At 36.9% G+C, this 14,127-nt stretch overlaps 3 protein-coding genes across 4 annotated transcripts in view; 2 read left to right on the top strand and 1 right to left on the bottom strand.

Moving 5' to 3' along the window:
- The first annotated feature begins 312 nt into the window (after positions 1-312).
- On the top strand, positions 313-4,046 carry endou (endonuclease, polyU-specific). Its single transcript, XM_079460774.1, has 7 exons — positions 313-684; positions 2,386-2,542; positions 2,629-2,834; positions 2,966-3,079; positions 3,183-3,289; positions 3,430-3,572; positions 3,826-4,046. The coding sequence occupies exons 1-7, from the start codon at positions 624-626 to the stop codon at positions 3,938-3,940; spliced, it is 903 nt and encodes a 300-aa protein (XP_079316900.1). The 5' UTR covers positions 313-623; the 3' UTR covers positions 3,941-4,046.
- Positions 4,047-4,170: 124 nt separating this feature from the next.
- sumf1 (sulfatase modifying factor 1) lies at positions 4,171-8,699 on the bottom strand. 2 transcript variants are annotated; one of them, XM_079460773.1, is made up of 10 exons: positions 8,607-8,699; positions 6,874-7,082; positions 6,618-6,791; positions 6,466-6,540; positions 5,738-5,820; positions 5,325-5,447; positions 5,130-5,244; positions 4,751-4,864; positions 4,565-4,624; positions 4,171-4,483 (listed from the first exon to the last, which is right to left on the bottom strand). In XM_079460773.1, the coding sequence occupies exons 1-10, from the start codon at positions 8,653-8,655 to the stop codon at positions 4,382-4,384; spliced, it is 1,104 nt and encodes a 367-aa protein (XP_079316899.1). In that variant the 5' UTR covers positions 8,656-8,699; the 3' UTR covers positions 4,171-4,381. The 2 variants fall into 2 exon arrangements, with proteins under 2 accessions (XP_079316899.1, XP_079316898.1); XM_079460772.1 differs by lacking the exon at positions 8,607-8,699 and having other exon boundaries at positions 6,874-7,473.
- The window catches only part of itpr1a (inositol 1,4,5-trisphosphate receptor, type 1a), a 33,573-nt gene continuing 27,326 nt past the window's right edge, over positions 7,881-14,127 (top strand). Inside the window, 7 exon segments of the mRNA XM_079460767.1 lie at positions 7,881-8,033; positions 9,090-9,198; positions 9,800-9,870; positions 12,399-12,514; positions 13,046-13,132; positions 13,296-13,454; positions 13,646-13,744. Coding sequence (XP_079316893.1) covers positions 9,107-9,198; positions 9,800-9,870; positions 12,399-12,514; positions 13,046-13,132; positions 13,296-13,454; positions 13,646-13,744 — 624 coding nt within the window. The 5' untranslated portion in view covers positions 7,881-8,033; positions 9,090-9,106.

The following is a 14,127-nucleotide window of genomic DNA, read 5'->3' as shown; positions in this document are numbered from 1 at the left end:
TAATTTTTTACACTGAATTACTTTTTTTGATGAAAGTAAGAAAACAAATTCGTTTTTCATTAGTAGAATCAACTTTTAGATTTTTTTCCATAGTTTCAATTCTAGTCCAATAACAGTCAGTAAAATGATGTGTGACAATATAAATTTGTAGTCTATTGATTAAAATCAAATTGATTAAAATGAAATGTTACCACATGTGACAGGGTCACCAAAACAATCAGCCTACAGACACAAACAGTCTGTGTGTATTATAGGATTACCAGGATTTATTCTTAAACTGTATTGAACCTTTTTTTCAGTAGACAACAACAGTTCCTGAATCTGAAACCTTTTATTGTTACATAACTTTACAAGAAACTAACCAACTGTGACAAAAAAAGAGGAACAGATTCATTTTCATCATCATGTTCATCTCTTCCTTTTCACGCCCTATATTACCTCATTGCTCACAGCAAACCTTTTCAAGTGACTCATTTTGGATTTTAAACTTAAATATTAGGAGTAATTATTGTAACGTTATGTTGAGATGTATGGGAGGAGGTCCTAAGGACTTGCTCTAAGCAGGTATAAAAACGTTGCTGGGGTTTATTCAGAAGCTTCTGGGCCTGGATCATCTAACTTCAATGATGAAAGTCATTCTCGTCCTTTCTCTCACCATCACCCTGATCTCTCAGAGCTACAGTGGTATGTTCAAACCTGTATATGTTCATGCATGTTTTTATTTAAAACTATATTTATCCAAATACATACTAAATCTCTCTCTCTTTATTCTGAATCTCTTGTCACTGTGGTTTTTATAATTACCATTTGTATTTCATTGTTTTATGAATTATGCACAAAAATAACTTAAATCCCCAATCAAATGATGTGCATTATATGGCGAATTGTACTATGTCATATTCAGATTAAAATATGACAAATACGTAGAAAAACCCCTAAAATATGTCTTATTTTGCTCTATATCCTATTTAGTTAAGAATATTTTTTAAACTACAAAGAAACGCTCACGTACAAGAATTCTCTGTTTCATTCTTTTGAGTCTTGCCAGTAATCAAATAAACCCTTTAAGTGATTTTAGTTGTTTTTAGGATTTGTAATATGTCTCACCTTCTTCAAGACTCATCTCTCGGTGATCTCCAACGTCCACGAGTCTATTCAACTTAACATAACATATATGCAGTGTTGAAGTGTTAATATTTAGAAAAAACACATCTGAGATGAAAAAGCATTTGACTGAAGAGAAAGTGTACTAGAATTAGCAAGGGATTGGGATGTTTATTAAAGTTTTGCTGCTGTATTATAGATATTTCAAATGTTTGTGTGCCGTCTAGCCAAATTGGACTGAATTTCAATGTTTAACATGAAAGATGGTATGTTAGGCAAAAGACACAAATGACATCTAAACAAAAAGCAAACTAATTATAAATGGAAAACAAACATTTATGTCATTTAATCGTATGTTGCTTATACAGGAATCTCACACATACCGTAAATTACACTCAAGGACTGTTGAGTCACGTTGGCCAAATCAGCTTTTATATAAAACTTGTGATTGTGAGGCAATCTGTCCCTGACTCCTGTTTATTTTGGATCTCAAAGTGTTAAGTAGTATTTACAATAGCTGTAAAATTTCACACACTCACTATTTCTTACTAATAGCCTGTGTCATACAAAAAGATCTGTCACTTTCCATTCTCTAATTATTTCTGCTGTTAAGCTTGAGTCTGTCAACAGGACAAATCTGCACTACACCCTGCATGACAAAGACATAACAGAAACAATACATACAATAAACTCCAATTCAATTACACTTCCAGTTATGCACGGTAGCCTTATTGCAAACCCTTTCAGACAAGCAATTGCCGAAGGCACAATGAGACGATTTAGAAAAAAAAACATGTGAAAGTGATACCTTAGTTTGAGCGGTTGTATTAAGCAATGATCTATCGCTTATAACTAACACTTAAGTATGAAACTTTGACACATTATCATGCTTTTGTGGCACGAACAAGAGTAATGCATCAAATTTTGTGACTTGTTGAGAGGAGACGAAATGATAAAACTTATGATTTCACGGTGAGTGACCATGTGTTGAAATACTTAAGGTTGGCCTCTTTGACTTGGGTTAGCCATCACCAGTAACCATTGCAACATTTTGACAACAACAGTTTCCTCATCAGAAAATGTCCCAATTTTGTTATTTACTGTATTGCACTAAGTGCTCTGTTAATTTTCTTTCAATTACATTTGAGTTTTCAATTCTGATTGCTCTTCCTCTCTGACTTCGCTACAGTCTCCTTCCAATTCTGTCAGTCTGTTTATGCTCTCAATGCCCTGTTTTATCCTTATTTGTGCTTTATGTATCCATTTCTCTTACATCTACAGCATTAACCAGCGTCACTGATGCTGAGATTAAATCTCTGTCTGAGAAGCTGTACAAATTGGACTCCAACAAGGCCACGGCCTCAGAGCTGGTTATTGACCCGCAGGAAGAGATCCCTGACTCAGAAACCAGCTCTGAGAGTGACCTCGCATCACGCCCGTAAGACACACATACCAAAAACACATATACAGTATATTATACATATTAATATACAGTTGTGCATTATAAGCTTTCATTCTCTCTAGATTATTTAAGTATGTGAACGAGGGTGCATTGTTCTCCAAGCCCACATACAAAGCTTTCCTAAATCTGCTGGATAACTATAAAAGGGCGACAGGAGATGCTGAGGATGTCCCCTCTCAGGAGACGCAAGAGCAGGACACATTTCTTAGAGAGACAATGTTGAACACTGCATTGGGCAGAGAGCTCTATAATTTCCTTCACTCCAAAGGTATAAAGTAGAAAATGTAAAGATTTGGAAGATTATAGATGGGTTAGGTTATAGTTCATGTAGATAATACAAAAACTTGTTTCAGTCAAATAAACACTTAGTAATTACTATATTGTTGTGTTGTGTGACAGGTGCATACCCATCACAGAATGAGTTCATCCAGGATCTAAAGATGATGTGGTTCGGCCTTTACTCTCGATCTAAAGGGAAGCTTGATTCGAGCGGATTTGAGCACGTCTTTTTAGGTCAGTCCATGCACATGATCAAATGCAACAGGCTGCGTTATGCCTCTGTTTGGCTGACATGCATTGAGCGTGATGTCATCTGAAACGCATTTCTCTGCAACAGGGGAAATTAAGGGTGGTAAGGTGTCTGGTTTTCACAACTGGCTACAGTTCTATCGGAATGAGAAAGAGGGACTCTTGGATTACTACAGCTATAGTTTTGATGGCCCTGTGAGTGTTGAGAATCAGTTGACTAAACTGATATTTTATATATATTTAAAAACACAAGTTAATTGGACACAATGCTGTGTGAATATTACTTATATAGAAAGTTTTAGTCTGAAACATTTAATACTGCTTCTATTTCTCAGTGGACCACATATCCTGATGTGTTGGGAATGCAGTATGAATGGGACGGATATTTTAAGCAGGTTGGATCTGCTTTTATTGGCTCTAGTCCTGAATTTGATCTGGCTATCTACACTCTCTGCTACATCACTCGTCCTGGCAAATTGTGAGTTTTAAATGTTTTTGTCTCTTTGTTTCATCTATTGATCCTTCATTGGTCAAATTGGTCATGTCATTCAAGATAATCTGTACATTACTTATGATCCATAAAACCATTTATCCTACAATGACAATCTTTGCTATTAATATCTGCATATATTACTAATTTAAATAAAAAAACATGTTTTCATTTTGTACAATATAAAAAATATTGATAACTCTGTGTCTCAACCATCTGAAATCTTTGACCACATTCTCAGATGTCGTGTGAGTCTTGGAGGAAACACTCAAGCCATTCAGACCTACACATGGGACAATAGCAGTTATGGGGATGGAAAGAAGTACATTGCCTCTGCCTACCCTGCAACACCCTGAAAATGAATCAATGCCAACACACCTCATCAATCTATAATTTTTCTTCAGTTATCTTAACGTTATATGAGGTTGACATTGGACTAAATAAATAAGGAACAGAAAAGCACCCATTGCTGCCTATACCTTTTTCTTGCTAGCTGTATAATACAAACTTGATTATTCTTATTAACATACCTGTTGTCAGAACCGTTTCACTTTTTCTTGCACCTTGTTAAGCAATGACTTCAAGATCACAATGAAGAGTTTTTATTCCCAAATCTTAATCAGTAGGTTAAAAAACAAAATGAAATGTTGATACAATATACAACATATAACCATAAAAACTACAAAATGATAACAAAACACTTTTTTTTTTACAAAAAATACATTAACTATTATTAGAAGAAGTGTAATAGTATTCCAAAGCACCTTCTAAATGTACAACAATGGCAAATTTGAAAGTTATGGATCAGGGTCTGAGACACAACGGAAGCCCAGATTAGAGGCAGAGCTGTCAGGGGTGTTCTGACTACGGGCGGCACACCTGTACCTGTAGCAGTATGACTACAGAAAGACAAAATTCATTATTATGCTTTGGAATCATGTGTTTGCTTGGGTAAAAGTGTGCAGTGTGTTATGACATACCTTGTGGCACATATAAGAGCCTCCTTTCTTGACTCTGTCTGTCCCCGATTCTGGTCCTTTCTGTTGGTTGAATTGGAAAACATGAAATAAAGGCCAAAACATGAGCAAATCTTTGCTTGCCTTATGTTAAAGAAAATAAGATATTTAGTGTTAATATTTATGTTCATAGACCCTAACAAGGCTTACAGGGTTGTGCTTTTCTTCTGTATTGTGATGGATATTCCACCAGTCTGCTGTCCACTCCCACACATTCCCCACCATGTCATACAGACCAAAGCCATTGGCAGGAAATGACATCACCTGCCCAAAACATAAAACAATATTTTATATATACTAAACAAAAAATAGAATCTGCTTTAACATGAAAAATATATTTACGGTGGGGTTAAAAATTCCACTATGAGTTATTTTTATCAGTTTTTATTGCTCATCAGCATATATGAAATGAAAATGCATTTCAATGTTAATATTCTAAACTCAAATTATCAATGACTTGCTCTTTGTCCACATTTTACTTCTCAGTCTTATTAGTTCTCCTTAAATTTTTATTCTTGTTTTCAGTTACCTGCGAGGTATTTGCATAGCCATCCTCTGCTGTGTTGTGAGTAGGAAAATTTCCCTGCCACAAGTTAGCATAGTGCTGCCCTCTGGGCATTAAATGATTGCCCCACGGGTACAGCCTGGAAAGAAATATAGAGATAATACAATAAAACAATAGAAAAATAAATGCTACATATGAACTTAATTTCAAAACACACACCTATCCTGTAGTCCTCCCCTACAGGCAAACTCCCACTCGGCTTCGGTGGGGAGTCTCCGCCCAGCCCAGCGACAGTAAGCTTGAGCGTCAGCCCAGGACACATGCAGCACAGGGTGATTCATTCTAATAACAACGATATGGATTTCATAAAATGACATACATGACTAATGCAGACACAAGAGTAATGCGATTGTATCAGTATTGCAATCATTCAGTGTATTGAATTTAAAACAGAAAGTTAACTAGCATTACATTTGGAGACTTCTGTTCCTCTATATATGGGTGTTTGCCAAACCAAATGCATGTAGATAAGCCAAAGGGCAAGGAAAAAACATTTAGTAGCAGGTTCGAATTTCCCAACCTGATAACAGTGCCATTCAACATTACACACATTGTGGTACACTTATTTGTACCTGTGCGTTATGGTTAAATCGGGCCCTTCTGGATGTCTCCAGTCTGCACCTTTTACTGGTGACCACCAAGGAGCAGCAGCCACCTAATGACCATGAATATACGAGAACATTGTGTTAAAATGACTCTGGACCTCTCTCCCAAAACACAGTCCAGTCCATGAATGGATGAACACACAGGCTTTTTTTTTTACCATATTTTGTTTTATCTTTTGATGTCAATGTTCCACTTTTTCCAGGCCGCTGGACAGCCCAACACAATTGTTGTTGCTGTTATAATTTTTACACTGAATTACTATTTGGTACAGAGTCAAATAATAAAGATATAACCTTTGTTCCCTATCAGGATTTTTAGCTGATATTTGAAATGATTTTAAGAAACTAGATTTTTCGATTAAAGTAACCACTTATTTTACGTTTTTCGTTATTTAACTTTTTTCCCAAAGTTTCAATTCTAGTCCTATAATAGTCAGTAAAATTTAGTGTGACAATATACACTTTGTAGTCTATTGATTAAAATCAAATTGATTAAAATGAAAACTACATTAATAATCATTCTAAAATAAAGATTTTTTTTAAATGTGTGGTGGTGACCGACTGACACATCATATCAACTACCCATTACTTCATCACTAAAAAGGAAGAACGTTACAGAAAAACGTTGTGAACAACACGCTTTGGTTAATCATTTTAATCAAAGCATAACATATACACTCAAAATTGTCTCATACCGCATGTGACAGGGTGCTCTTCACCTTCTCACTCAGCAGTCCCTCAAAAACAAAGGAGTCACCAAAACGCTCGGCCTACAGACACAAACAGTCAGGGTGTATGTGTTCATTATTTAGACCTATTATATGTCCCTGTGGTTGTTGTGATGTACCTCTGTGATGTAGCCTGTCCGGTTAGTGAAGTGTTGGAACTGCTGGTTAGTGACCTCATGTTCTTCAATGTAAAAAGGGTCCACCCACACTCTCCTCTGAGGTCCCTCTCCATCCTGTGGTATGGCTGGATCATCGGTACCCATCATAAACCAACCTCCCTGCAGGTGCACCAGCTACACGCGGAATACAATTTTATAAGTCATAAACTTCAATCAGAGTCATGAACCTTACGTAAATCCGTGAAATTTGACTTGCCTTGCTGCGAACATCGTGTTCTGGTGCATGGGGTGTTTCGTTTGCTTTTTCGGAGTATACATTTGCGCCATCGTGATGTTTTATGTTGTTTTCGTCACGTATTTCAACAGCCCCATCCCTTTTCAGTCCCTGACAGCCGCAGCCTGTACCCTGTGACTCCGAGGATGGCGTACACTTTCCCAACAAAAGCTCGCCAGTATCACAACATACTGCAAAAATGCAGAGAAATAAAACCGCAAAACGATTTAATACTGATGCCATAGCCCAAATCTGCACATTGTGCACCACACTTCCTGAAACGATGAAGTCATGTGATCAGTCAGCTGACACGTAACCTATGAAACTTCAGCGTTCAGTTCAACGGGAGTTGTTTTTAAATTTTCGAAAGGGTTCTCTGTGTTTGTGGGCTGCATGTGAGCCGGACATGTTTAGTGCATCGGATCATTTAGAGCCAATCATGTGTAAATGTCACTAATAGGAATTTCTTAGCATTAGCAAATAGCGTATTACGTATTTATAGATCAACGGGTAATTGATTTGTTTAAACAGCCGTCATTTTCCATAATAGTGTGACTGCGGTATCTACCAGCAGGGGGCTTCTAACCAGATTGTCACGAAGCGTCATTTGTAGCATCTCTTTACTGGTGGCGGGGGGTGAAATTAAAAATTTCTTTAGTAAACCTTTATAGTTTCTTTCATGATAAAACACCTTACCTGCGCCAACACAGAATGATTATCCTTTCTAATCATTCTTAAGTATTTCTAAAGAATCTGTCAATACAAATGTTAAGTAAAAACAAAATACAAGCACTGGAAAACGAAAAAAAAAATAAATAAATACAACCACAACGTTTTCAGAAAAAATAACTGGTCTGGTTTAAAAAGGTAATTATTCTGGTAAGATACAGAACGTATTCTGGGTCTTGTAGTTCTTGACCGCGGCAGAATGGAGTGGCGTTGCACCCTTGAAACACAATTTCCCATAAGCCCTTCGTAGCCTTCTCTTTACGGAGTCATTCGGCAAGCCGAAAAGAGACGAACATAGGGGCGATAGACCGCTTCTGAACTCTATGAAGAGTCGAATCATAACTTTCTCAAACAGAGGACGCAACGTGGGGAGAATACAGCGGGCAATTTCGCTCCAACTTCATTCGGGAGAGGTGAGATCTACACCGTATAAATAGACCACAAGAAGTTTTGAACTTCTGTTTTGTGAAATATTAATCTTATCTGCGGGAGAGCATCGTGCGTGCGCTCTATATCCAGAACACGCCCCTGTTAGAAAAACTGCTATCAGAAATGTAGAAATCGAAAGATAAAGAATGCCACCAACTTAACGAAAGATACATTTTATGACAATTGGTCTGTCTTGATGTATTGTTTATACGACTCAACGCGATTTTCCAAAATGATAATCGGAAGTAAAGAACGGGTCCGTTAGTTTTAGCGCATTTATAGCGCACACTTCATAAAGTTATGCTGCTTTGATTTTATTTATTTAATCACGCTTGAGTCTGGCTCTACGCTTTCTCCCATCTTTGTTAGTTTCCATTTTCGGGAAACTTTTCAGTTCAGTTTTCTTTTCGACTGTCCACATTACTAAAGCACCATCCGACGATGATGCAGCAATGATGGCAATAGTTTTTCTTTGGACAATTTAGTTCGTTCTTTCTTGTAAAACAGAAGGGTTGTATTCTTTAAATGTGCAGGTAGTTTGGTAGAAAAATATTCACATGCAAATCCCTCCTCCGCACTGGTCTCTCTTTCTCTCCCTATCTGCATACTTACGGTTCGGCTGGCTATTCATTTGTTAATCAAATCTAGTTAACAGGAAGGTGGTGTTGAGACAGTAAAACGTGTTCAGCGGATTATATGGAACTGTTACTAAGGAACAAGTGTACACTTCATTTCTTTTGCACAGTCTTTTTTTAATGCAGTACTTTGAAGGGTCTACTCTTTAATTATCAGTTCATTTTAATACATTTCATTGCTGTAAAATATAAAATGTCATGTTGCATATTTATCAGTAATAAAAATTATATTTATTTCGCCCACTTTTTGTCATCTTTAGACATGTTATGCATGAGCCTAAAAAACACTCAAGTTAGGCAAACTTTTACCGTTTTACATTGAAGACATTCCTTTAATTGTGCACTGCTTAATGATAAACCTTCTCGTAGATCCTTATCTGACCTTTTGACCTCTGACGTCTGCAGGTGGTGGAGTGGTTGCCATGGTGGATAAAATGTCAAGTTTCCTTCACATTGGGGATGTGTGCTCCCTTTATGCAGAAGGCTCTACCAGTGGCTTTATAAGCACACTTGGGTGAGTTTTTCGACACCCCTGGTTATAAACTTTGAAATCACATGTTGAAATGTTTCCTAGTTTAATGGCTTTTATGTGTAGCAGAGCTGACGCTAGAATGCATGCGGCCCAGAACAACATTTTTAATGGAGGCTTGCAGCAAAGGTTTATGCATTAGTTAAGGAGTAATTGTTACAGCTAATAAATATTTAATAAGCTTAATCGTGGGCTTACTTCTTAGATCATAGGTCTAAAGCTGCCATGACTAGGAACGTAGGACTTGTTTTCATTAATATGTTACCTTGTTCTGTTTTCTGCTGACTAACTTTTGACAAAAATAACTGATGCTGAATCATAATCTTTGATGTGTAGATACAAGTGTAATTCTTCTACCCAGCTGTCAGCAATTTAACCATGTGTATGCGTGTGTTTCTATGTTTGTGGCTGTCTGGTCGTGGAATTTGGATTATGTCCAGTTAGTTGCTGCTATTGGCCAAAAAGGCTAAATTTGGATGCACACATACAAATGCACAAATTATTTGCTCACTCAAAGACACACACAAAGCAAAGTACACGCATGCATGAAGGCAGACGCAGTAATACTCTTGTTTGTTTCAATCAGATTGGTTGATGACCGATGTGTTGTCCAGCCAGACACAGGGGACCTGAACAACCCACCCAAGAAGTTCAGGGGTGAGAATTCTGTGTGTGTGTGTGTGTTACGGTGGTTTATTTTTAGTTTAAACAGGAAGTTTAGTTACTTATGCAATACTTTGGAGCCAAAGGTCATATGTACCCTGGAGAAAAGTCACTTTATTCCGTCACTACTCATTTCTCAAGCTTAAAATTATTTTATTTTCAAAGCTGGATGCTGTTGCTATCAAACAAATAATTGAACAGTCTGATCTCATTTCTGTTGAGGTTGCGGAAATTGTTACCAGTACAGATCCACTTAGGAGACTTGAAAAATGATCAAACTTCATACATATCGTTGTGTGTGGTTGGGGTTAACTGGCCCCCAACATCCTACATCACTCAGAATGCATCTGCCGGTGACACTGAGAAGTTACGTCATGAGTCAAGAGTAGTAGAGTGTGTGTGTGCTTAAGTGTGTGTTCATACATCAAGTGCAGCTTTCGTTCACTCCAAAATATTTTTTTTGTCATCATTTTCTCACCTCAAGTTGTTCCAAATCTGTATAAATGTCTTTGTTCTGATGAACCTAAAAATATATATATATGGAAGAATGCTTATGATCAAACTATTGGACCCCATTGACTACCATAGTGGGAAAAATTACTTAAGAATTTTTTTTGTTCTGTTTTTGTTCACAAAATAATACATTTTGAAGAATGTAGGGCAGCAAATCGTTCTGGGGCACTTTTGACTACAATTGTCATTTCTCCTACTATGGTAGTCAGTGGTGGCTAAGAACTGTTCGGATAACAAGGATTCATCCAAATATCTTTCTTTTTACAGGTCTTCTGAAATTAAATGTAAACGTTGCTAGTATGATATGCCACAACTGATAATTTATGATTATCCTTCTACTGTAGCCACATGTCAAAATGTGTCATGTGAGGTTTGACACATTGTTGACACCAAACAGCATTGATGTAATATATGTAATATATGTCACATGTATAGCGCACAAGTCATATAGATTCCTTTTTTATTCTCTAATAATGCTTTTTTTAAAGATTGACAAAGATTGACTTTCATTGTTGGAAAAAAGCAACATAAACATTTAGCAAAGTTTTTTAAATATCTCTTGGAAAAATATTCCAAGGAATACAATGGTCATATGGGTTAGGAGCGACATTGCAGTGATTCATTTGGGAGTAAATGTATGTTTAAATAAATGCATTTTTGACTGTCTCTATCAGGTGCATTCATCACTGTAATTTGATTTTGCTATAAATTCATTCTGTCTGGTGTGTTTGTGTGATAAATAGAAGGTGACTGTCTGATGTTCAGAGCGCCCCACTAGAGAGGAATGCGTACTATTTCCCTCAAATATAAACAAACTCCATAACAAAATGGGCGCATGTGATTGTCCGTGTTCTTTTTCTATTATTTTGTGATTTTTGTTTTGTGTATAATCTGGGAAACATTGATATTTGTTTATATAAAGGTTTCCAAATATTGTTAATCATTTCTGCATTAAATGCACATTAAAAAGACAAATAGCATCTTTACTAGTTGTGCAAGGATCAATGACACAGTTGCTTGTATTTTGAACCCTGAGCTTGTCAGATCATCTAGAAAAGAGGGTCAGATGAAAGAATACCATGCCTTTAAGGAGTTACACGTGAATTACCATAAACCAGGCTCTTTTGACTTTCGCCAGTGAGCAACCACCTTGTCGTCCTAACATCTATCCAGGACACCTTTGTCCCTTTAGAAAGTGTAAAAGTCAAGATTCTTTATAATCCGAAGAAACACTCTCAATTCTGCACCTCGATGCATCGTGATCTATCCATCAGGTGATCAGATGAGAACCTGTTTATGTGTGTCTTACATTCCTCCATTGACCCCAAAAGCTTTTTGGTGTTTTATCATCACAATCTCCAGAAAGTAGAAACAGACTCACCCAACCCCTCTCTCTCTCTCTCTCTCTCTCTCTCTCTCTCTCTCTGTCTCTCTTGACTCCCCCTCTCTCCTTATTTGGTAAGACTGGAGTGCATTTTTACTTTTCTCTCTCTGGCTCTTTTCTGATCAGTTTTGTAGAGTCTGTGTGTGTATGTGGTATGTTGTCTATACATTTGGGTGCCTTTTAATTCAAATCATTACATAATTCAATCGAAATTTGTTTTTAGGATCTGAAATGAGATAATATTATGTACATATACACACAAACCACACACTAGTGTCAAAAATCTGTGTTTGTAGTTGTTTTTTTTGTGTGTATTGTGTCAATTTTCAGGGTCAGGTCTTTCTTTACGATGGCATGTTTGTTCAGTGATGAAAAACGACCACTTTTTCTACTTCTACCCAAATTATGTGGGCCCATGTGCCACAAACGCTGCCACACACACAAGTTCACATACTCATTTCCATTCTGATTTCGCTGCCATTAATGCTCATCTTGTCATCCTCATCATCAAAATTCTTGTGTAGTTCTAAAACACTCGTTTTTTTTTTCAGCTGCAAGAGTAATGAGAGATACTTGTGTGCTGTTTATTTGCGGTTGGTTGAAATGTATGTTTCTCTCTCTCTAGACTGTCTGTTCAGACTATGTCCCATGAACAGATACTCGGCACAGAAACAGTTCTGGAAAGCTGCCAAACCTGGTGGAACCAGCACCACAGAGACAGTTCTGCTCAACAAACTTCATGTGAGTTAGGTTTATGTGTGTGTGTGGATGACAACATAAAACTGGTTGAAGCCAGGAGTTGACAGTCAGGCTGGACACAAAAATCCCTTATATATACACAAAATAAAGAAGAATTACTGATGAATCAAAGACAAGAAGATGTACTTGTAAATTCAACTGACTCTGCTGAATGCTCTGCGGATCTGAACCATAATATGTGTCACGGAGGAGGACACCATTTGAAATTTACTCCACAGCTTGAATAATGCGTTTGACAGTTCAAAGCTCAAGAGAGTTCAGTACTTAGTATTTATATACCTCTCTAAAGCTGTACTGGACTTTCTGGAGACTAAAAATGGTCACATCAATTCATGATAAAGATCTTACAATTGGTCTATTTCTGTAAAAGAGAACTGATAAACTTTTATCACGGATGTTAAGTTGTTCTTGCAAGGGAAGCACCCCATTCACCCAAACATGTTATTGAGGCAACATACTTTTGTCCACACTACATTGTATGTTGTTTTCTTATATTTATTTTGATTTTTTTAGCATGCTGCTGATTTAGAGAAGAAACAAAATGAATCCGAGAACAAAAAGCTTTTAGGAACAGTTATTCAGTATGGCAATGTCATCCAGGTAAACCTCTCGCAAACATGAACACGTTAGGAATATTTTTTTATAAAGATATTATTATATTATTCTTAATTATTCATAAAACAGTTATATACACTTCAAAGTTGCGTGTTTAGCATATCTACGTCAATGGGATTAAAATTGTGTATGTGGTTGATCTCTGCAGCTCCTCCATATTAAGAGCAATAAGTATCTAACGGTGAATAAGCGTTTGCCGGCTCTCCTGGAGAAGAATGCCATGCGTGTGACTCTGGATGCTGCTGGAAATGAAGGCTCCTGGTTCTACATCCAGCCCTTCTACAAACTCCGCTCCATCGGAGACAATGTGAGTACATCTGACACCGGCAGAATAGATAAATACAGTAGGATGATACAGTTCCTCCTTGCAACTTCTGATTCCAGGTGTGAATGTAAATACACATTGCAAGACAATGTGAGTCTATACTGTACTGACAAAGAACTATTGAGTTCTTTATATATGTCTAACCAGGATGTGCAATGTCTGGTGTGTTTAAGGTGGTCATTGGAGATAAGGTTGTGTTAAACCCTGTCAACGCTGGACAACCACTTCATGCCAGTAGCCATCAGCTCGTAGACAATCCAGGATGCAATGAGGTTAGAAGACTACACACGTTAAATATTTTTGGAAAAAGGCCCCATCCCATTTAGATGTATTTTTGTGACTAATTACTGATGATGCTGATGATGTATATATATATATATATATAGGTTTGTTTATTCATGTACACTTAATATTATGTTAGCATGTCTCCAAGTTATTAATCCCATAATGTGTGATTTTAGCACACACACTGCCTCTACTCAAGTGACTCATGTGTGAATTAAAAACATATAATTTAGTACACCAACAGTGTCTGGGCCACACTGAAAATCTGAATAAGAAACTCTTAAATAAGGCTGGATACAGAATAATGGAAGCATGAAGAAGTACATTATAAAAGATTCTTTACTATTTAAGGCTCATGTGCATATGTTAA

This window comes from Barbatula barbatula, assembly GCF_947034865.1.
Source record: "Barbatula barbatula genome assembly, chromosome: 7".
NCBI classification, from domain to species: domain Eukaryota; kingdom Metazoa; phylum Chordata; class Actinopteri; order Cypriniformes; family Nemacheilidae; genus Barbatula; species Barbatula barbatula.
The sequence above is the reverse complement of the archived record's forward strand: the minus strand, read 5'-3'. Positions and strand labels throughout refer to the sequence as shown.